At 39.8% G+C, this 23,935-nt stretch overlaps 1 protein-coding gene across 2 annotated transcripts in view; it reads right to left on the reverse strand.

The window, feature by feature from the left end:
• The window catches only part of cpne5a (copine Va), a 103,488-nt gene extending 87,263 nt beyond the window's left edge, over positions 1 to 16,225 (reverse strand). Inside the window, exon 1 of one of the 2 annotated variants that reach the window (XM_033969968.2) lies at positions 15,960 to 16,225. In XM_033969968.2, coding sequence (XP_033825859.1) covers positions 15,960 to 16,066 — 107 coding nt within the window. In that variant the 5' untranslated portion in view covers positions 16,067 to 16,225. The remainder of the gene's footprint in view (positions 1 to 15,959) is intronic. The other variant, XM_033969967.2, reaches the window with a different exon arrangement.
• Between the last annotated feature and the right edge of the window lie 7,710 nt (positions 16,226 to 23,935).

Consider the following 23,935-nt stretch of genomic DNA (forward strand, 5'->3'; position numbering starts at 1 on the left):
TTTGCCCTCTCTGTTTGTTTGTCTATTAAAGGCGTCGATTCCTTTAGAGACAAACACAACGCACAGTGGGTGAAATGGAAAGCACCAGTTGACAGTTTTTATTTTGTTACTTCTGTTAAAATAAAAAAAATATAATAATCTACCTTTTAACCTAAAAACCTTTAAAAATTGGATCTATCGGGGGACTGAAAAAGGATGTCATGTGAGGTGTGAATGAGTTAAATGCATCTCGATAATTCAGAGATAAGGTGGTCTGCTGTCAAAGGTGAGGTGTGAAGAGGTGTGTGAACAAACATGGATTCTATTAATCAAATCAATTGATAGTCACAGGGTTAGAGAATGCTTCCCTTTTTTATGTCCTTGAGGTATTGCCCTAGACAATCCTGCGTCTTTGTGTGCAGTTATTCTCATATTTATGTGGACTTAAAGACACATTACGTTGTGGCTGAATCACTTAAATGGGCAATAGAATTTTATGTGTCTTTTTTTTTTTTTTTAACTATGGTTTATTGTATGGCAGTACATTAAAATGAAGTAATGAGTTGGTTTTAAAATCTGAAATAGCAATAAAATAAGAAAATATTCGCCTTATTCCGGAAGTAGCTGTGATCGCTGCTGTTGTTAGTGAGGTTGTATTACCGAGACGTTTTAAACCATCCCAGAGAATTAGTGCAGTGTTGACTTGTTGTTGCACATAAACATTGAACATCTGACACAAATCAACCTACTTTATATAAGATTGTAACAACAAAACCTTTCCCAAATACTCAAATAAAATGAATTGAAGTGCCAACACAAAGAAAGTGTGGTTAAGTTATTAATTCAACCTTCTACATCTCAAACCTCATTGTAGCACAGAAAAATAACCAAAATCTTTCCTCTAGTACAAAGAAACGATAGTACGATAAATACTGAACCTCAAAAATGACTGTTGGATCTATGTGTTAGTGTTGGTCGCGGTCGGATGGGGTAATGGTACAGGGCAGATGTGACTACAATAGTATCTTACCACGACCGAGTGTGGAGTGAATGAATAATGCAATGTGAAGTGCTTTGGGTGTCTTGAAAGGCACTGTATGAATCCAATGCATTATTTATATACATTGCTTCTGATACCATGATTTTAGTGGATTCCAGTAATTGGCAAAAAACGTCTGAAAGTTATTCCAAGATCTATATGGAAGATTGTCACAAGAGAGAAGTAAACAATTGCACCTGTCACTTTGAATTTGGTACATTTAAATTCAAAACTCAAACTTCTCGTGACATTTCATCTTTGTTCCTAGTATAGAACAGCATATAAAAACCCATGGATGTCAATACAGAACCAGTGCAGCTTCATATTGGTTTGATGGTTGCTGTTCATTAAAACTAGCTCGAAAAGGCCCAAGTATGGATCTAGTGGAGTGTGAAAGAACAGAGTCAGTCAATCTAAAGTGGGATCACGATAATAAACGCACATAGGCTCTGAGTTACACTAATGATGCTGGTGGGGGATGAGATTGCTGCCATTGTGTCGTTGGCTTGTCTAATTGGAGGCGAGTGGATAGGTGAGGAAGGGACACAGCAGGTAGGTGGAGGGGGACTATAATGAGGAACACTAACTAGGCGTGTAAGCACTTAGATGTGATCACCCCATGACATGCACTTATTAGCCAAACACAGATCTGATGCCGGCACAGCGGTGTTTCACTATAGGAGCTGGCACCTATAGAGTCATATGATTTGTGGATTATTCATATCTGTTGAGTGTCACTGTCAAGCCAATTGTGCACTGGTTTTACTTTGCTGGGTATTTAAAACTGCATTATGCAATGTTCTTGTGGTGGGCCAACTACCAGCACCTCTCCATGGAGATGTTGTTGGTGTACCTGTAATGTTCCAGAGTATGGCACCTTGCATTCATCTCATAATAACTGTTTTGAGTTAGGGTTGTTTATTGCTCCAAATACCTAAAAAACATGTACTCTTAGGACACTTTTACACCTGTTAGTCCGGTTAACTGGTTCGATTGGGGGATTTGGTGCAGATCACATTTTCACCACATTTCAGCTCAAATGAACTAAACCAAGAAACACAGAATACACCCCTCACCTGAGGTGGCACTGCATCGCAAATTGTGCAGAAAAAAGTAGAGTAGAAACTGTGTTTACCCCTTGGTCAGAGGAATATTTCTACCTAATCAGTTACTTGTCAACATATGTTGAGCAGTATCAGATTTTAATGATGTTTGTATGTTGTATTTGTATTTTACAAATTTGTCAGACAGTGATCTGCACTGGGCCGTCGGGTGCACGAGAGGTCAGAGCAGGACAAAGTTACTTCAAGGACGTGACAGCTGCATGATACAAGTGGACGTGCAAACCATGACAAATCTATTACCAGTGTCTAGGATATAAAGACACGGATCATGGTAAGACATAACTTACAGTACATGTCTGTACTATAATGCTCTAGTGTACATGACTGTACAGGCCAGAGCATTATATGAATGAATACATGTAAACTGTGAGCCTGTCAATGACACTGTTTTTTTCAGAAACTGATATATTTTTGTCTAATTATATGAAATAACAGTGATCATAAATGATCTCCTCACTACATCTTGTCACGGCCTATTTTTCACATTTTCAGAACTATTCTGGGGTTTATTTTGTTGTGAGCCATGGAAGCTTGTTTAGATCAATGTTCACATCTCAAGTGAACCACACTTGACTTCACTTGGAACTGAACCAAGTCAAACTAGTTTTGCTTTCACACCAGCACAAACAAACCAAATTTGCAGATGTTCCAAATTCAACTCCATTTAAAGAGGACTGAATGGTGTAGGTCTGAAAGCCCCCTTACTATGCGAGGCGTCACCTTTCTATAGATCTGACTTGTAACTTGGCCCAATAGGGTCACCTGCTTGTCTCCATGAAGTTAGACAAGTTTAATGCTATACTGTGAAATAGCCAAAGCATTTCCATGCAGACACTCTACCAAAAGGGGCACTTTTAATTTAAGTCTTTTATCATAGCCAAATAGACAGGAATATAAGTTCAATCAGTGCTGACCTTCTATCATAATGTCCACATCCAGCGTGTGTGGATATGACAGAGATTAAATGCTACTTTGCCCTTCACTTATTGCCAGTTATAATGTCAAGCCTGTTTCTGGCTGGACCATGTGAAAAAGGCAGGTTTTGACATTGCAACATTAACACTGCAAGACTTCAACAATGCTCTGCTAAACATCTGAGCTATTCAAGCTGTTCCAGTTTTGTCCATTTATTTCTGACTGCTGCCTTGATTTTTTCCTCTCGCCTTCAACCTTTTCTTTTTCTGTTGGCCCTTGCTTAAAAGCCTTTCATACTACCAACATCCAGTTTTTAAGCATGCAAATACAACCCACTCTCTTGGCAGCTTTGGGATTTAAAGTCTCTCACATCAATTGTCACAGTCGTCAAAAACCAAAGAGACATTGCTAGCCCACAAATGGACACGTACTTTATACTGTGCATATGTTTACGTACATCTGTAGCACACTGCCTCACCACATACAAGCCTTTCATCGCTTGTTTTAACCCGAGTTAGCGCTTTCCTCGTTCGCTGCTAGCCGCGTTCTGTGACTTCAAACACAACCATCAAAACAAGAGAAAAGCTGACTTGTTTACTGGCAGTATAAGCGATGTCAAATGCCTATTTTTAGAGGGCTTATTGATGCTGAAATATATACAAAAGTTGGGAAGTTTGCATGTTTTGATATGGAAAATATAATGGCCTAAAAGAGCTTCTCCAGCACTCTAAAACAATATGCGCATTTGGCAGATAAACTTCATCCTCACAAGACTGATTATGCATTTTCCTTGGGTCAAAATGAATAATCTTATCCAAAGTAGTGTCTCAGCTCTTTCACAGGCCGTCGCCCACTCACCCAATTGTCCCTCTCGGCTACACTAAAGCGTTTTTCCTGTAATGTATCCAGTGCTGAAAAACTCCCAGATAAGAGAGTTGAAACAGAATGACAATGGTTTGAGTTGTTTTGCCTTTTGGCGAAGAGTATAGCAGTAGACGTGGGACCTTGAGCATATGAGACGTAATGTAAAGGGAGTTTAGTCGTGTTCAGTGTTGTCATTGTATCAGCGACATATGGTTACAGTGAGGCTGGTGTCTGCTTTTCAAATATAAATACACTCAACTATACTTTGCTATTTTCAACACCCACATTAGGACATTTTGAGGAACAGCCAAAACGTTTAAAATGCTTAAGTTTAATTTAATACAGTCTGCCTCATCTGAACATTTTTCTGTGCTGATTATACTCTAAATCGACAATGATTCTAGCAATTCTTCAACTTAGTATCTCCTAAGAAAACTTTTTACACCCCTCTGATGGCCACCCAGTCTAAACCAGGTCTAAAATTGGACTATTTCAGCTCTAAAACTAGGCTCTACTCTAAACTCTAAGGCTAAACTAGGCTACGTTAGGTCTAAAATACGACCACACATTTGCTATACTATTTTAAACAAGGACGAACCCAAATGAGGACAAATGTGAATTGAATTGACAAGGTGACAAGGGGAGGCTGAGGTGTTGGTGTTTGATGTGGTACTGCGACGATCGACCCAAGTACAATTTACTTTCTGATATTCTGAAATACAGTTAAAAATTGAAAAAACTGCTCACTTTTATTTCTTCTAGACTGCAGAACTCCATGACATATTCTCTTGTGTTTTCATTTCTTTTACTGGAGAGGTTAACGTGGTAAGCTCTTCCAATGAACTTACAACTCCAAATTTTTAATACACACGATGAGAGATGACACGATTAGGCCATTTTTGTCTGATTGTAATGAAGCGCTAATCGCAGCAATAACCATATTAATATAAACAGTCTTTGGCCTATTATAATGTAATTCTCCCCCGGCTCCATATAAAAGCTTTCTTCCAATAAAGTCTTGAGATTTCCCAAGTTGACTGCGGAGTTCCAGGTCAAATATCCGCGTACACTAATCCACAGACACACTCTGCTGACCTGAAGGTTTTAGCTGGACTAATACGACGTGATACCTCCGCTCCGGTGGGGACAGCCGTCACTTTTTATTACTACACCTCCCTCCAGACTCTGACTCGCAGTCCAATCAACACTTGGAGATGACACTGGCAGCATGAACAGAGTCACCACTGGCACGCGCCCACTACAGCTGTGTACCTGATTGTAGAAACCCCCATGCACTGCAGACACCCCAAATGAGCGTATATTAATAACACTGAAAGCCTAGTGTCAGCGATCCAAACTCATTTTCACCGTGTCAGAGGGTTCATGCATAATTATCCGCATCAACGACCTACATGCAATTTCATAATACCTCCCAAAATTGGAAAAAATAAGCCAGCGTCTTAATGGCCCCACCACTGAGCAGGGTGTGAGTCATCAACTTTTAAATACTTTTGTATGTTTACTCTGAATACCACTTAATTGAAATCTCACTGTGATGAAAGGCATTTTAGGCAGGTCATGGCGGCCGCAATTACTGGGCAAGGCCACTTCTAAATACATTTGGAAGTATCATGGGTGAGTGATTTCACTAAACCTGGAGTGCAGTAAAAGAACGTGGAAGTTGTAGCATTGTAACTCATTGACATTGACTGGATTTTAACGTATAACTTTTTGACTTTCACCTGCATGATTCCACAGAAATAGAAAGTCAAAACATACTTCAGAACATTCTCCATTGAGATAAATGCATTTTATAACATATCGTGGAAAATTATAGCCAAAGAAACAGCAGGCCCTCCGTCTGCAGGTCAAATAAGAGTCAGGTTTGTGAAGATGCAATTCAAAGATTTTTAGTGCAAAAAACACAACCAAAATGAAAAAAACCAAACATATTTTTATTTTTGTCTACTATTTGGCTAAAAGGTTTCATACTGCAGGTTTAAGGAACTTTGTCTGGTACTTGTACTAAAGTAATCCTGTGGTCTTAGACTCATGGAGGACTTTGACTTGAACTTGAAAACTGATGAATCAACAACAGTCCATGAAACGAATATCCCCTCATTCAGTCTGACTTTGCAAAGCTTCAAGTCTTTTCAAGGCTGCAGCTCTGATTCAAAATGAAAGACATACAGTACAATACTGGCCTTCTCACTGTAGACACACATGAAAAGGTGCCTCTCATAACTATTGCAAATGCAGATGGAGAGTGATTGATTTTAAGAATGAGTTGTTGCATTAAAGAAAACTTTCTTCTTTCATTAATGAATTTGTGCTGAAGGATTTTCTATATGTTTAAATAAAAACACATACTGTACTTGTAATTCAGTTCCAGCATTGAACAAACAAACCTTTAAAATGATAAATTATTCCATTATTAAATATTTTATAAGCTGTCCAATTAACAATTCAAAGTCAAACTCTTTGTATAAAACGCCTTTGTTAGAGTTCAGCTCATGTCACTGTCTCTAAATCAATAAATAATTCATTTGAAGTTAAAATTTCAACAATTTTATTTGATGAAATATGTGATATAACGATTTATTTTGCACCATAATCAGGCAGCTCCATAGATCTACAGCTCAGATCTGTCACTGCACTCACAAACTCACTGAGAGCGGAGATAAAAGCTGCCCGTTCCCTCAGGTCAGTTTTAACCCAAAACTTCAAATGAAAGAGAAGCTGCATAAAACTCCATATTGAAATTTAGCTGTGGCTGTGAGAGATGTATTAATATTTGTACATCTTATACAAAGCATACTCCGCCATTACACTGTTGTTTCTGCCAGCTCCAAACTAAAGATGAGAATTCAGGTCAAAGGAATGGAGTAAAGGTGCATGCATCCAAAAAAGACAGTGAAATTATACCCTCATCCTATATATTGTACAGATTTTCTTCCCTAGTACTACCAAATGTAACTAGAATGCAGCATTTTACCATTTTATGTTGTTATTATTATTTATTTATTTATTTATTTACTTTTTTTGTTTTGTTTTTTTAAGTATACAAAATATAAGCACAAGTGACAGAACAGTTTATATACAGTGTACCTTTATACCTTTATATACAATGTACTGTACTGTATAGTGGCTACTATGAAACATAAAGGTAAGTATCAAGCTCTGTGTTGCCTGGTTCATTTTTGGTATGAATGACTGTGAGCCGTTTATTGTCATGAAATATTAAACATCATTTCAAAACTCAGAAGTTGTTTGTGTTTGATTATGAATAAAATATGGTGACATTTGAAAACTATCCTTATGTCCCTGAGATTTCAATTCAGTTCAAGTTTATTTATATAGGACATAAGTACTTCACATAAAAGTAAAAAATAAATATATATATATATATATATATATATATATATATATATATATATATATATATATATATATATATATATATATATATATATATATATAGAATAGAAATACGAAGCTAACATGATAGGAAAAGCACAATAAAACACCAAAATATCCTGTGTAGCTAGTATTAAATACCAGGGAGGATGCCATTTCACAACATTGAATGTGAAGTAAACTGCATACATTTTTCCTTTTTTTTTTTTTTTTTTTTTTTGATTTATTAAGGCTTTGAACTGACACAAATTATTCAGCATGAAAGAGTAGACGTCTTTGGGTTTTTCTTCTTATTTGCTAAGTTGTTGTAGATTCCTCCTTCCTTAACCTCCTTCCTTAAGAGTGACCAGCTTCGTACAAACCTTCTGAGTGACAATTAGTTAATTTAAGTTAAATTAAGTTAAGACAGACAGATCAAATATAACTTTACATATTTACTGTTTTATGTAGATTCCCATAAAACCTATAGAACCCTACAAATCTTTCCAACCCCTCACTGCAGTTTACGTTGCACTTGCATTTTCATCTTAGACACAGACAGAACAGCTCGGGATAAAGATACGGTCGATTACACGGGTCGGGGCCCGTTGCTCCAAACCCGCAATAGTTTTTGATGGATCGAACGCCACCAATTCCACCAACTCTAATCGCCCTGATGATTTCATTAGTCCTCTCCCCGCAGCCCACAATCATCGCCTGGGGATGTGTTCAGACCAAGATGCATGCCACAAGTTTTTTCTTTTTTTTCATTATTGACCCCCGGGGGAGCTGTAATCTGCACCGAGCCTCTTCGCCTACATCAGTCACCCACAGGTATACAGTCCCCGTGACCTCTGGTGTTTTCAGCAGGTAATGAATCCCCAAGGCAGAGGAGGGGGGGAAAGGAGAAAAGACGAGAGGGTGGAGGAGGACGCGGGGAAAATGGACGGGCAGGAGTGGGGACATGGTACATTGGCGTGGTTGGAGATAGATGCCCACTGCAGCAGACACATGCACTGCTGTGGGACCGATAGACCACTGTATGAATGATTACAGCTACTAAAAAAGAGGGTTTCTCAAACGGTTGTAGTGGTACTTCAAAGCCAGGTTAAGCTGTAGTGGTACTCGGGAGTCTTGTTGGCATGATTTAGTGTGGTCTACTTACTGCTGCTTATAGTACGCTATAACTTTTAGGCTGGGAAGTCCGCTATGTGGTTGTCCCCATGGAGATATTGTTATTGCTTGGTCTTGACTGTGTTTAAATGTCCGCACTCTATAGGTCCACTTTACTTGAGGGAGTTACTGCAGCCCTAAACTCCACCCAGAGCCCTCTTAGCCTTGTTTAGCGCCAAGTCATTGACATTTCTCAGTCATTGCCTCAGTCAAACCCGGTTTTGGTTCTGCCCCGGTTACATCTGATATCGTCTTTATTTTCCACTCTAGTCCTTATTACTTGGACAACCAAATATGTTCAGTTATGGTATGTGCTGCAAAAGTTTGAAAAAGACTGACACACGAGATGCAAATCCTATCTTTGTTCTAAAAATGTAGACTTGGGGGCTGATAAACTTGTCAGAGGGTTGGATGAGTGGAGAAGATGGGCGGCTTTGTCAGCTTTTCCACTTTTAACAGCAGATCGGGGTCTGTTTCAGCTCGACGCAAAGTGCCTATAAATTTTACAAATGTACGTTCAGTTGATAGGAAGAAATAAAATTCATAGTGAGCAGTTTGTTGGAATAACTTGTATATCAGACAGCTACAGCCTGTATCTTTGTCTCATCAAATCAGTGTATTTCCTGTGCTCTTGTTGCTAACTATAACAAATGATATGCCTCTCGATACAATGTGATAAGGGCAGTATACAATTGTCAAGCCTTATCTCGGAGATTCTGCTCATCCTTCAGTATAATAGTGAAAGGCTGAGTATTTCTATGCCAAAAGTAGCAAAGATAAAGCACAAACTGCACCACGATCTAATAAGAGTTATGTCCACACAGCAAATAAACATCAGATGAGCAAACTGCATGAACGCATGATACAGAAACCAGAGATATGAGCACCGAGGGAAGGCAGTCAATTAAAGTCAACTACTGATATGAGCCGGAAAGGCAAGACGGAACCCAAAATAACACACAGTTTTGCATACATTGTCTCACATGGGTGGGGATACTGTGTTATAAGAACTCAGACTCATACTTGATGAAACAAAAATGATCGTTTCTGGATATTTTTAGAACATTCTTCCTCTGTCACCCTTCTCTCCTAAAGCATGTTGTTGAAAATGCGTCATGAAATCGGTGGAAAAAAGTTAACTTCTTAAACGCCCACTTTGGAAACTTTTTTAAGAGAGCGTTCATGAATGAGACCAGAGTTTTTACATTGATTCCCTGATGCTTTTACACCTGATGCCCTTCCAAATCCTCTCTTTTCATCTAGCGGAGATGGGACTGGCTGCTGACCCCTTGAGGCGGGATTGCACCAAATTTCAAATGTCAACATCATGTTCTGAACTGACACAGAGGAATAGCTTTTGAGTTGGATGGTATTTTCCTGCTTTTGCGACTCCCTGCACACCATCACTATATCTGCACAGCATGACACAGCCTTCCATGAAATCACGCTGGTTACGGTGGAGCAGTAAGAAGAGGCGAGGGAATTTCAACACTGGTATCCTATGTGTGCTACTATAGATTGCTGAAATACTTGCGTGATGGAGGTGTTGACACAAAACTGATTCTACCATTCTGATTCTATAACACAATTACGTAAAAAATGATCAGTTACAGTAGAACGTAATTTGGGAAACGGTCACATTTTATATAGCCCTTTTCCACCTTCAAGGCACACACCGGTGTACGCAGACACAAGAGAAAAGGAGGGTTAAGTGTCTTGAGAGCTGGAATCGCTCTACCAACCTGTGGGTTAGTGGGTCCGATTGTTCTACCAATGACGTTTTTTTAGATCGAGAGCAGGATTCAAACCATCAAACTTCAGATCAATGGACAAACGCTATATCAACTGAGCCACTGTCCATACCAAGTCTCCTTAATATCGCCAAAACTATCCAACTTTGACATTTAGCATCAAAATTAGCTCTAGTTTTGGCGTCAGGTAATATCTGCATATCGATTTTTTTGCCTAAAGTGGTGAACTGAGATTCCCACATGTACCTTTTCTGATAAACTGCTATCTGACCATCGTCTTGAACGTCTTGAAAGATACAGCTGTTGAAAGACTTTTATAAAAATGACTTATTCATAATCCCCATACTCCCTTGCTCATTCTCACAAAAAAAGTATTATGTTAAAAGCGATCCAGGGGCAGTGGAAATGTCTAATAACACACTTGTATGATAGTGCAGAGATGAACAGAGCAGAACGGATTGTGGGAAAGTGTTCATTAATAAATATCTCCATGTCGAGCCTTGAGGGCCATTGTGAATAGTTTTTTCCAACATTCATAACCTAAAGTGGAACCGCCAAACCCCCTCCCGTCTCCCAGAAGTCATTGTGTGAGGGGGCTCTGAGCCGGTCTGGTGAGCTGAGATACAGAGAGGACACTTTCCACCCCTTCATAAGCATTCACTTTTCTACTACTTTGCTCATAATTAAAGCATGATGTAGCAAAGCCGCAAAGATGGGACATAAAATATTCATCTGAGAAGCTTAAACATCAACTAATGAGCAGAGCCGATGGTGCAGCGTAAAAGGTGGTCTGTAGGGTTACCGGGGGACCGTGGGGACGTAACAAACTGAACTGTTCTGATGGGAGAGTGAGCAATGCGGATATAAGGACAGAACTAGTCTATAGGAATATGACAATAGGACTAAACACTACTTTGACATTGTTACTGTTCCAGCCTCAAAACAGTTCTGTTTAGATGGGCATAGTTTATTCCACACTCTTCTCTTTTAATGTTAATTTCACAATGATTACTTCTGTTTTAATTAGTTTGTATTGTGATTTTAATGTCTTTCTTATTCCGTAAAACACTTTGAATTACTTTGTGTACGAGTTGTGCTGTACAAATAAACCTGGCCTCATCTTTTTGACTTCCAGCCACATGAGTTCAAAATCAGATTATTACTTGTACCAAACACGAGTATAAGATTTGCAAGACATTAGCATAGCCCTCATATTCCAAATTAAATGTGCAAATTAGTGCACTTTAAGTGGGAGGTGACTATGTGCAAAGTGGCACAGAGAGGATAGGCTGAAAAGACTGAATATTTCGAGGTACAGTATTGAAATCCAGCTATATAAATGACCAAAGATGCTACTAAAGGTCCTATATTACATAAAACTGACTCTGGTGAGCTTTAAGTCATGTGATAATGTTGTTACTTAATCAAAAACATATGTATGGAACTGTAGTTGATTATTTGTTCATTTATTTTGTATGTCTATCAGGATGTAACTGCTGCGTCTGAGAGTTCACACGTCACTGTGATTGGTTAAATTCACCTGTCACTCACTCAGACCATGACAGAGGCTGACCAGTAGGAGGAGCAGCACTGAAATACAACACGACATTATCACCAAGATTATAAACTGATCAGACTGAAAATTTTAAACCACATAGACCATCGTGTTAGTTGGCCATTCGACTATTTTTGAGAACCTTTCAAATATCCAAAAACTCTCCAAAACATCCTATCCATATGTGAGTGTAAGATAAGAACCCGGCATAACCAATTCACTAAAACAACGCATATAATTGCCATATAAAGTGACTTTAGTCTTCACACTCATCTACTTCTCCACATTTGTGAAAAGCTTGCATACATTACACTTGGACTCTATTGCATGTACAGAACCCACTCAAATGTTAAGAGCCATATCATCCTCGAGCTGGAGTGTAGCCCTCTCACCAGTTTCACAGAAGCAGCTGCTGTGGACCGGGGAGCAAAACCAATCAGAACCACAGAAGGAAACAATGTGCCATCACTGCGATATGCTCTTGTTTTGATAAGGGCTTGTCCGCTTCAGTTTCTCGGTTAGTCAAGGGGGCTCACTGTAATATTGGCAGCGTGTTATAAGAATACCTGTAGCACGGCACAATCCCATACACAGTAATAACGGAGCTCTGGAGCTTGCTAAATCAATTACACACAGGTTTGGAGGCTGTAACTTTCTCTTAGCACCCATTGGCTCAAAGTGTAAATCATCAAAATAAATGTTTGTAAATATCAGGGAGATGTCTTCATGCGTGACGGTGTTATTTCAATCCTTTCCACTTACAGTCAGAGATCTTTGGAGGTGTTGATGGAGGAGAGTCGAGAGGGGGTAAAATGACGAGGAATATGTGCAATCTCAACATACAAACATGGCTTTAAAGTGATTATTTCGCTATGAGAGGAATCAGTTCTGGACACATCTACAGCCCGTCCATCCATGGGAATAGATCTCTCCTTCACTATGGTTCTCCTCAAGGTTTTTCGTTGTCAAGATGGAGGTCTAGCATAGGAGACGCACTGGGAGACTTGTCATTTGCTTTTTCTGTGAATATTGGTTAATTTGCTTGTCTTTTGTTGATCCCCATGTGATACCAAACCTACAAATGTGCGCAAAGTTGAACAAAGATAGATTTAAAAGTGCATATTGTGCTTAACATGGTACAATTAATCTTCATAACTAATCATTTGAGAATTTAACCTATTTAATTTAATATAAATGGACATAGTTAAGGTTTATTTGACTGGACCCGAATGCTATTTGTGACGTCACACTCACTTAGTCCATTTCTTCATATAGTCTATGCTCATAACTCAGGTATTAGCCAAAAACATCAATTTACTATTCACCTTATTCCAGAGGTTGAGGTTGTATTATTTTACATGGGGCTTCTTCTGTTTTGCCGTTTTAAAGCCTCACAGAGAATCGGTGCAGTGTTGACTTGTTGGTTAAATGAACATTGAACATTTAACACAAATCAACCTACTTTAAAGCATTTTTTTTCCCCAAAATTCTCCATTGAAATGAATGGGATTCCTGTTTAACCAGAAGTGCCACCACAAAGAAAGTGCAGTTTGGTCGGTTTTACAGTAAAAGTGAGCAAGGCAGAATAAGATCAATATTGTCAATTATTACAATTAAATTGTCTTATTTTGAAGATACTGGTGTCCATAATCCTCCAAAACATTCTACAGGGAGTAAAAAATTACTTCAAGGAATTTATTTTATCAAAAACTGAATCTGTCCCCACTCCATGTCCCCGTACTCCTGGCTGGGAAACACTTTAACCGGTAGCTGCATATGAAATATTAACGTGGCTGTGTTGTTATAATCTTTCATCCTCAGGCCAGCAGTCTGTGAGTGGATCCTTGAGTTCGCTACAGTAACATCTTTACTCACACAGAGGTGCTGACCTGCGGAGGAAATAAGTGCTTTGCATCTGAAGCAGACCGTGTGTTGGAAGCCCAGGGAGGAATTTCTCTTTTCTATCACGGCCCGTGTCCTGGAGCAAGACTTTGTTTGGACAGACAGTAATGACAGACAAGGGAGCGGCAGGATCGTCGGTGCTCCGGGGCATCTACACACATTGCAGCGTAAAGTCCAGGGATGGAGGGAGAAGTGATAGTGCGCAAGGAGAGAGCAAGAACACACACTATACTCAAACTGTGTCCAGCTGCTGGGCTCAGCAATTACACCCCAGCACGGATCTAACAGGCTGTGCGAAAATACCCCCACTCAACCAAGCTCAAAGGCATGTCCAACACCATCGTCACACATCTAGTATGGCAGAGTGATAAAACAGGATGGGGGTGGCTTGTTCGGGGACAGAAAGAGGAGAGCAATGTTGAGCAATTCATTTAAATGGGCAATGGAGCTGGAGGAAAATCCAGAACACAGACTTAATGAGACAGAAAGGTATTTGAAGAGGAAGAATGGAAATGATGAAACAACGCCAGCTAAAAAGTAATGCTAAAAGCTCATATTGTATAACTTAGAAAGAAATCTTTGATAGAGACTTGCACACCAACAATATCACAGAAAATCTACTCAGCCATTGCATTATTTATTAGTGTTCTGAAATCTGCCAATATGCAATCAAACTGGTCTGTATTCTGACATGTTAACATTGTCAGCACAAAACACAGGCACAGAAATCTATAAATGTATTAAAACCGAGAATGTTTCACCTTGAATCACTAATCAGCTTTAACGCATCAGCCTCAAAAACTACTTCAAATTCAAAAACACATATTTCTTTTACAATTATACTATTACATATTTGTAAGAGAGCCTTCTACTTTATAAATTATTATTAAAACCAGACTACTTAGCAATGATACACATCAGCACAGTTCAGATTTTAAGAGTCTTCAGAGTTTAGATGAATAAACAGCCAGTCGAGCCACAAGCAGAACCTGACAGACAGAGGAGCTCCAGCAGAATGCAGAAGGAGCAGAGGTGTGCATCTCTCCTTTCACTATATACGCCTGAATAATTCTCCACTGAAAACGTTTGATCATCAGCACTCAGGGGAACATGCCATAAACATGGATGTGAAAATATAGTCAAACACATATATGACATGAAGTACTCAGATAGGTAAAGAGAATGAGGAGAGGCAACTGGGAAATCCTGCACATGGGTTGAATGAAAAATGTATTTATGGTATGCCATCTGTTCTTATGTAAAGCAGGAGGATTTCACTAAAACACTCATGATGGTGTGAGGTTGAATGTGACACAATGATTTCAGTGATAACAGTCACAGAAGACCACACCAAAGCACCAAAGCCATAACTTGTAATAATCTTAAATGGGAGAAAGAATCACATTCAGTAGATTTGAGTGAACACACCCTGACTGCATCATACCCAAACCCAAGCATCCTGCCCCCACACTGGTGTGTGCAGTTTATTACCACTGCAACAGCCTACTGTCACTGTACCCTACCTGCGCGCAGTGCCCCGCCCTGCGCAGAGGAGAGGCTGCTTTAAGGGGTTTCCCAGGGACCCGTCTTTGTTTTTTCATTCGGTTTTAAGCGTAGTCTTCTTTGATGCCAAGCGTGAGCACACCCAGCCTGTTTCACACATGACACGTCGCCTCGGGAGCGCTTCCAGCGCCAGGAAAACTCTATAGGCGCTGGATGTCTCCTGTGGCGAGGGACTTGGCACGCGTAAAATACCAACGCACATAGTAACTGGAAATCGGATGCACCAGCGAAGATTTGGTATCATCGCGGAAATGTGTTACTTCTAAGTCTATATGTAACATTATAGGCACAAATTACAATGGTGAGATATTTTTATAGACTATAAAACATAAGCTCATTTCGTCTTCGTTTCTCAGAGTCATTATAACTGACAAGAACAAAGCATTCATGCAACCAGAACATCACCACTTCAATAAAATACAATTCTAGCACAAGTTTGAGGGCAATAAACAAGTTATAAATCACTCAGACTCAGAACATAAGTGCAAAAAGAGTGGCGTCATTTTAGTTTAAATAATAACCTAAAAAGGAGCAGAAGAATTAAGAATTTGTTTAACTCAGAGAAAATGTAAGCGTTTGACATGGTCTAACTTTTATAAGTACAGTTATAAATAGTGAGTGCGTTTTAAGAGGGGACACTTTGTGTTTGTGTGCGCCTCTTACGGCGCAGACAGAAAAACTCCGGCGCATCCACTCACCTGCATGACACTGAGATCTCCACTTTGGTGGCCGGGATGCTCCCGCTGATCGGGTCGAAGTCTCGGACCGTCGCAGTTGCCTCTTTTTTGTCCACATCTCCCTCCATGTTGACGGGAGGCGCGCGCCAGCTCCACGTGCGGCAGCTGTGGCGTTGACGGGCGGCAGCGAAGTGATGAGGGACGGGCGCAGGGGTCCGGACCTGACTCTAGGTGCTGTCCATTGGAGAGGTGCGATCGCTTGGAAAGTTGCGTCGCTGTCCGCTCAGAGACAGCCGCGCACTGAGCTCTACTGTAGCACTGGAAAAGTAAGCGCGGTGAACTCCTCCCCTTCTGCCTGCATTCTCACACGAGCTGCAGAATCACCAAATTGATCTGTGGCGATCGTTATTCTGCTCTAAATTGATTTTGGAAGCCTCTAACTGAGAGAACGGATAAATCACAAAGTGCTACTGTTTGTCTTGTTTGAAAGCGTAGATTAAACTCGCACCCTTCAATCGGCTGCCTCCCCGCTCTTCTGCCGCGCGCCTCTCAGCTCAAAGTGGAGACACTCACTCGCTGCGGATGAATAGTTTATCCTCCTCCGTGAAAAAATGACATCAGCAGCCACCAGCGCCTATTACTAATTGAGAAGCAGTGTCTATTCTTTGTTTCAGCACCTGGACAGCTCCTCAAAGTCCACTCAGCTTCAGAGGAAACGTGTGACGGATTTGTGAAGGCAAATTAAAAACTATCTATCATACCACAGCATATCTTACAGCAACGAGGCTATATTTACACAGCTCTTTGGTTAGTCTATAATGGAATGAAATGAAAATGGGGACTATATGAGCAGTCATTTTTTTAAACTCCAGGTCCAGTGTCTGAAGGGGGCAAATTGTGATACATTTCCAGTTGAGTCAGAGCAATAAATCAGTGTGGAAGCAAAAACAAATCAACAATATGGTGACACTGTTTTGTTTTCAAACTGGTCTCTGCTGTCTTTAAGGGGTAATTTGTTAATGAGAGTGTAAGTGGTTAAGTAATTAGAATTGAATGCTTCTTTCAGACCGATAAATGCCAAGACTTCCCTCACTCCATTCCCTCAGCATTTGGGCAGATTCTGAGACACGATGTTTGTTTGCTTTGAACGGGAACAAACAGTTTGACCAAAAATATTGAGACAGATCCTGTTTTTGTCCACATGCTGTACACAGTGTTATGGCTTCATGTTTTTAAGCGGTTTTTGATGCTTCTTCAAACACGCCACAGGATAAGAGCCTGGCATCAGTGGCAGTATGAGTAACACAGATAATCACAACAGCTGTACACGGCTAAGTGCCAACTGGGTTTAACGTTAAACTTTTGGGTTTCATTCATATAACCAGTCGCCTCAAACTAAAGCGATAGAGTTTATAATTTATGACTTGAAATGCATAGGTTGAATTACTGCACAGATTGCATGTATGTGTCTGTCTGAACTACTAAAATCGATTATTACTTCTAGACGTTACATATAATTCCGAATGTTGTGGACTTATTCAAATAGTTTAGCTTAGTTTAGCTGGGAGTGTCCTGTCAGCTGTTTTTAAACTGGTGGAGGCACAGGTGGACACAAGACGACAGCGCCATCTGCAGTTCGACTTCTTCAGGACAGTTTTCCAAGTGTGAGAGAGTAAAAAGGCCCCCTCATCCCAGTTTAAAGTCTCATGAGCATGTTTATGTATTTCGATTTCCTCCTAAATCCCAGTTCATAATGTGGTTTTCTCTTATAAAATGTTCAAAAATGGCTGATTTTTGTTGCTCCTGTTCTGCTTTGTGTTTTGTTGCTCGTGTTTCCTTCTCACATTCTGTCTTATGTTCCTTTTTCCGTGTACTGGATGCGGTCCCTGTTTCCCCGATTTATGTTTTATTACAAGTAGTATTCGGAATTACATTTTATTTTTTTGGGTGGACGAGTAGTTGCCTGAGTTTTCTGTATGGTTTTACTGGTGCGTTTATATTGTGTTTTCTTATTACACTCTGTACTTTCTATGTTGTGGACTTGTTTAATGTGCGAGTCAAACTGACACACTATAGATAGACGATAAAGACTACAGTATATCGACTTATTGTTCAATGTATAAAAGCTGAAACAAGATTTTTGGGGGTCAGTGTTTATTATGTGTGAATTTTCCTTGCACTACTGATACATTTTTGGTTATTTTTTGTCTATATGATAAGATTTAAGTGTTTCATTCTGCTGTTTATGTATTGCAGCTCATGATTTTTCAACAATATTGTAGATTTAGAGTAGTTTTGTGGTTTTGCATTGGGCATAAATTCATTTCAGTATTATCATTTATCGTCTGCATTTACTCCAGCAATTATATCACACTTCAAAATGTATTATTGTGACAGGCCTAACCATGGGTATTTGAAGTGGCCCGCAGCAGTGTCATCCTCTTTAAGCCCAGGGTCGGCAGCTGCTCAGTCGCCTCAGGTCTCTCTGCTTTGACTCCAAGCTCAGAGCAAACTCATTAACACCTCCCCAAAGGCTTCAGTCTGAGGGAGAGACTTTCACACAGGGACTCTTGGGATTAAACCAGACTTATGCAATATATTCAAGTTACTTTTTATTTTTCGAGACAAGAGAAAAGAAAGGATTGATGTGTTTGTTTTTGTGTTGCATCTCAGGGTTGTACATATAATAACCAGAGAGAGATGCATCACAGAACCGGAGGCGAATAACAACAGTATCGCAATGAAACGGGAGGTCCTCGCTTCTAAGACTGACCTGTTTGCTTTTGTGTTGTTGACCTACAAAAGTTTTTCGGTCAAATAACAGAAAGATGCATCAAACAAGACACCGAGCAAACCATAGTATTACAACGGGACACACTCGGTATTTAGTTATGTGTATTTTAAATGTGAATATAATTTAAAAGATTTTAGAACAGCACCATTAGCAGCCAAAGTGGACAAGACAATCAGCATAAAAGATATTATTTATGGAGGACCATAACTACTACCATAGACTAACCAGTTGCTTCCAAAGCAGAGCAACCGATGACTGATATTTTGGCGCCAATTTTGAGCATTTTACCTAAAATATAAGATTTATCCGCATTTTTTTTTCACATCAGACCCAGAGTGTAATTGTGAAGGGAGAGATCGCAGACCAGGTAGAGCAGGGGTGTCAAACTCAATTTCACCAAGGGCCGCATCAACAAAATGGTTCATCTCAAATTTGCAAAGATATAAAAAATATGTCTGTGTAACTGCATAACTAGTGATAAACTGACATTTTAAGACAGTCATACATTTCAATTTACCTTGTCGAGGGCCACATAAAATGACATGGCGGGCCGCATTAGGCCCCCGGGCCTTGAGTTTGACACATGTGAGGTAGAGAGTTGAAAGAAGTTTTATCTGATCAAATAATTGAAGTTACAGACAACAGGAACATGCGTTGTGTTTCAAGGGAGTTTTCCAGTACTTAAAGCCCCAGAAGGGTACTAGCTATAGAAGGCTGGTCTTATAAGGACTTAACTTGTTTTACATACTGTCACAGAGAGGTAAAATACGTCACTAACAAATGCTTGCAGTCACTAAAAAGATGCATTACAAGACAAGGAATACCAGTATCATGTGACCGAAGTTCTAGTGGTCTAGTGAAGATGTATGTGTCGCATTCTTACAGAGAAACAAGTTCATCTCAAGGCTTAAGACACAAAGTATTCAACACAAGGTTTAAGAGTAAAGTAAAAATCATGCTTTCACAGAGCTTTGTAGTCACCTTTTTGGCAGTGCCCCCTCCTCTCACGTAAATGATCAAATAAGACTCAGCGTGTTTCCCAGGTGTTAGGCCCAAATCAAATCATCAGCCTCTGTTAAAGATTCAAGTTCAATATCTGATACGCCAAAAAATGCAAATATCAGTCCATTATACCAGCCTCCTTCACACAAATCCTCCCTTCCCTCAAATAATATCCCCATATCAAAGTCCCCAGTACATATATAAACACTAAACAACCTTTTCCATATCCACACAGACTCATTATATCAGTTCCGTATAAAGGTGCATATGTACACCTGTAGGGGGCACCCACTGCTGATTGGCACATTTCGGACCAAACACCACCTCATTATTACTCATGCGCTCTGGTAATTAGGGCTCGTGGTCGTCTGGAGCCGGTTGATTTGAGCTCTCTTGAGTGCTTGGTCCCTCTGCCTGCTGAGAGACCCTGTACCTGCCTCCTATAGCCACCGCAACTCTGTAATTACAGCGGAATGAGCAGCAGCACCGGAGCAGAGCAGCGGGAGAGGGCCATAGAGCCGGGGGTAAGCCAGGTCTGATACGTCCAACAGGAAGTTCAGAGCGGGCATAGCAACAAGCTGAAGGTCAACAGTGGGCCGTGACATGGAACAACTCATTTACTGTGTATTTGTGGGACTAGCATGATAATTACTATATCGTTCCGTATATGAAAGCTGGAACACTTATTTTTGGAGGTCAATATTTATTGTGTATTGTACTTTTTCTTGGGCACTAGTGGTAAAATGCGCATTATTTTTCTGTTTTATGATGAGATTTGCGCTGTAGAGGGTTGAATTGTGACTCATCATAGAAACAAACTCACAGCTTAAGTGTTGCATTCTATTATTTGTATTCAGGATAATTCTACTTTATGGTTTGGTCATTCATCATCTAGATTTACTTCATGAATATATCGCACTTGTAAATTTGTTGTTGTTGTGACAGGGCTATGTTTTTGTGCATTTTCTACAACTCCATAGCAACATAAAGTACGGCAAATGTACAAATCCAGCCATTTCCTTCTGCTTTAACTAATATGTAAAAATATAACTATGTGGCCAGTGGGGTGTGCTAAAAAATAAACCAGCTTTCAGTCTGGTTGCCGAGTCACTGGACAATGTGGTGAGCTAGCAAAGTTTATGAAACGTGGCAAAAGCTGGTGTAGCAGCTGCAAAAAAAGTGACAGTTAAGAAAAATTACTGGTCCAGAATGCTCACAAAAGCTCACAAAAGCATTCAATCGTGTGAAATTACTGATGAGTTATAATGGGGCTTGTAATGTTCTGACATTTTTAAAGTTATTAAGTGAATTGAACTGAAAGGCAGAAAGAGAAAAAAGAGTGAAGACAAGGGCAGGGATTGAATGTTCTTCCTCAAGATGTCTCAAAGCTCCTGCCAAATAAATCATGAACGCTGTGTCCTTGAACAACTAGTAGCACCGGCGCTGGATGAGACACATCAGTTTCCCCTTGAACAACAAAAAACATCAGTGAAAATGACCTTCAGCTCAGAAGGTCATTCATAATAAGTATTACTGACCGTCGTGACCAAAACAACACCCAAGAACAAAGAGAGCAGTCATCCAAAAGTCCAAGGGTATCTGAAAAAAACTAATTTGCAACAAAGTACTTTTAATAATATGATTAAATGATAGTCCTGGCGGGGGAACTAGATAACACAGGTCTTCTCTTCATCATAGCACTTAAAAGGATGGGATCCATTAAGCAGTAAGTGAACTTTCTGTTGTTAATGTAGTTTTTAAATTCTCTGGAACTTTGTAATGCATGTCTGTATACGAGGTTATCTTGGCGTAAACGGTTTATGTTGACTCAAGTTGTTGGTGGTGCAAATAAAAATAAAAAACTGACATTCCTCTAGAGCTAAAGAGAAGTCGATATTGACAATGGGCAAGGTAGGTAAGTTGTTTTTTTTTTTATTCTCTGCACTTGCTTCAAGTGTCGCTGAAACAACCCATCAGGACCAGCGAGCTAAACCTGTACAAGTCTCAGGGACCAGAGTGACCAGACGAAACCCACCCAGATACATAAAGAACATGCAAACTCTGCACACAAAGGCCCCAACGATCTGGGAACTGAACCTGGACCACTCTTGCTGCGAAGCGTCAGGAGTACTAACCACTTAGCCACCGAGCCTTGTTCTCGAGTCTTATTTAGAACTACAACACAGACAAAGACTGTGAATAAATTATCTAAATATGTCAAAGCATCTTCTGTTTTTTCTGACTTCCCTCTCCCACAACATGCTCTGGCCACACTTATCAGCTGTAATGATGAGGCTGACAGCTGGCCCAAAGTTCAAAGGTTACTGAGCTCTTCGCCACAGTGAAGACTTTTAAATCATTATTTGACCTTTATTGTTTTGTTTACTAGCACAGTGTCTTCCCAACTGACAGATCAGAAGATGAGTAGGAGGCTGGTTGACTTCCTTCTGAGGCCGTATCATGCAACAGCGCAGTGGACCCTTTAACATTACAATAGTGAAGAAAAAGACTTTGTGAAACTCAGCGGCTGTTGCAGTTTTTTTCTGCTGTTAACCCATTTTGATTATTATTATTATTATTATTATATGTGAATCTTAATTAAAATTGTGGTCTTGTTATTCTGTTACTGTCTTAACTTGTAAGAACACAAAAACTTAATTATGTACAGTAACATGTTAACATTCAGTATAAATTTGAGAAAGAGAAATGTGCAATGTGTCCTGGCAACGTGTCAAGAACAGAGGACACATCTCCAGATCTTGAGGTAAATGATGAGTTAGGATTAGATTAGCGGGAGGATTCTCACTGTGACACAACTGAAACTCAACAAGCTAAATGTATGAATGTAATGTATAAGTGAGTGGAGGTGGTCAGGGTTAATGGCCAATGTCATCCCCAGACAACTTAAGCTGCTGCCTTCCCACCAGGTGTAGAAAGAGTGATAATGTAATGAAAAATTAGCTCCAAATACATGCATGTTCACAGCAACAGGAACTGAAGTATTCCCCTAATGCATAAATATGAACAATGTACCTCTTTGTTTTAAAAGAGAATATTTTAAAACAGCCTTGACAAGTTCTTGACACGAATAATGTCTTTTGTGGTAAGAGCTGTCACGTTATAAAACTATATATAAAAACCTTCATGTTTCAAGGCTGTGCACAGGATCTCACATTTAAAGCACGCTACACCACGGCTTTAAATAGAAGCATAAGATGAATAGTTTTTTCTTTTAAGTCTTACTCAACATACATCAGCAATGCACTTGTGTCGAACCGAAGCGCATTTGTCATTTCCCATTTCCAATGATTGGCCCTATGGCATCTCTGAAGAGCAGGAAGCTGAGGTATCGAGTAACGCAGTGAGATACTATGACTTATAATGAGCGGACCACTACTGCAGCCTCTAACATACCATAATGTACACGTAACTTATTGTATCCGACATTATTTGTATGGAGAAGGTCTATGGAAAAATGTTGTCGGCCTCATTTAGCCTGAAAGTGGCCATTGCATGCGGTTCCTTTCTGTGTGTAAATGAATTAGTGCATATGTTTGTGATGAAGCATGTGTGTTATATGAATTCATCCATTACTTTGATGGAGCAAATGCCACCAGCACTGCCTGCGTTCTGCTGCACACGGCAACACTCTGGAACATCTCTGAGGTAATTATATTGAAAAAAAATTACAGTGCTTTAATGCAGCAAGGGTTCACATTATACACAAAAATGCGTTTATGCTGTTGCCTGAAGCGGAGAGGAAAAAATCATTCCCAAGTGATATCATTTTCGGGGGGGGTTTCCATATGCGATAACAAGCTTGTGTTGTGTACCATTTTTGAGAATAGCAAGTCTGCATTAAATTGCAATAGGAAGGGCACCTGGCCTAATGAAATAGCTGTGCACCAGGTTTGGTAAAGAACAGATACAGAGCTGAGGATGGAATGTTAAAAAAAAAAAACTTGTTGGAACATGGATATGCGCCATGTTTCTGGCAGCAGTGCAAATCGCTCATAGAGATAAATTAGCCAAAACAACATAAACTAGACTCGTACAAAGCCAGTAAAAGTGACAACAGAATTCAATCCAATATGGCCGACCTCCTGTTCATCTGTTCATCATTGGGCCGTGCTCCAATTCAACTTTAGGCTTGTTTCATGAAGCTCTATCACTGCTCTGAATTTCATGAGTCTACTCCAAA

The sequence above is a fragment of the Periophthalmus magnuspinnatus genome, chromosome 7 (genome assembly GCF_009829125.3).
Source record: "Periophthalmus magnuspinnatus isolate fPerMag1 chromosome 7, fPerMag1.2.pri, whole genome shotgun sequence".
Classification (NCBI taxonomy): Eukaryota; Metazoa; Chordata; class Actinopteri; order Gobiiformes; family Gobiidae; genus Periophthalmus; species Periophthalmus magnuspinnatus.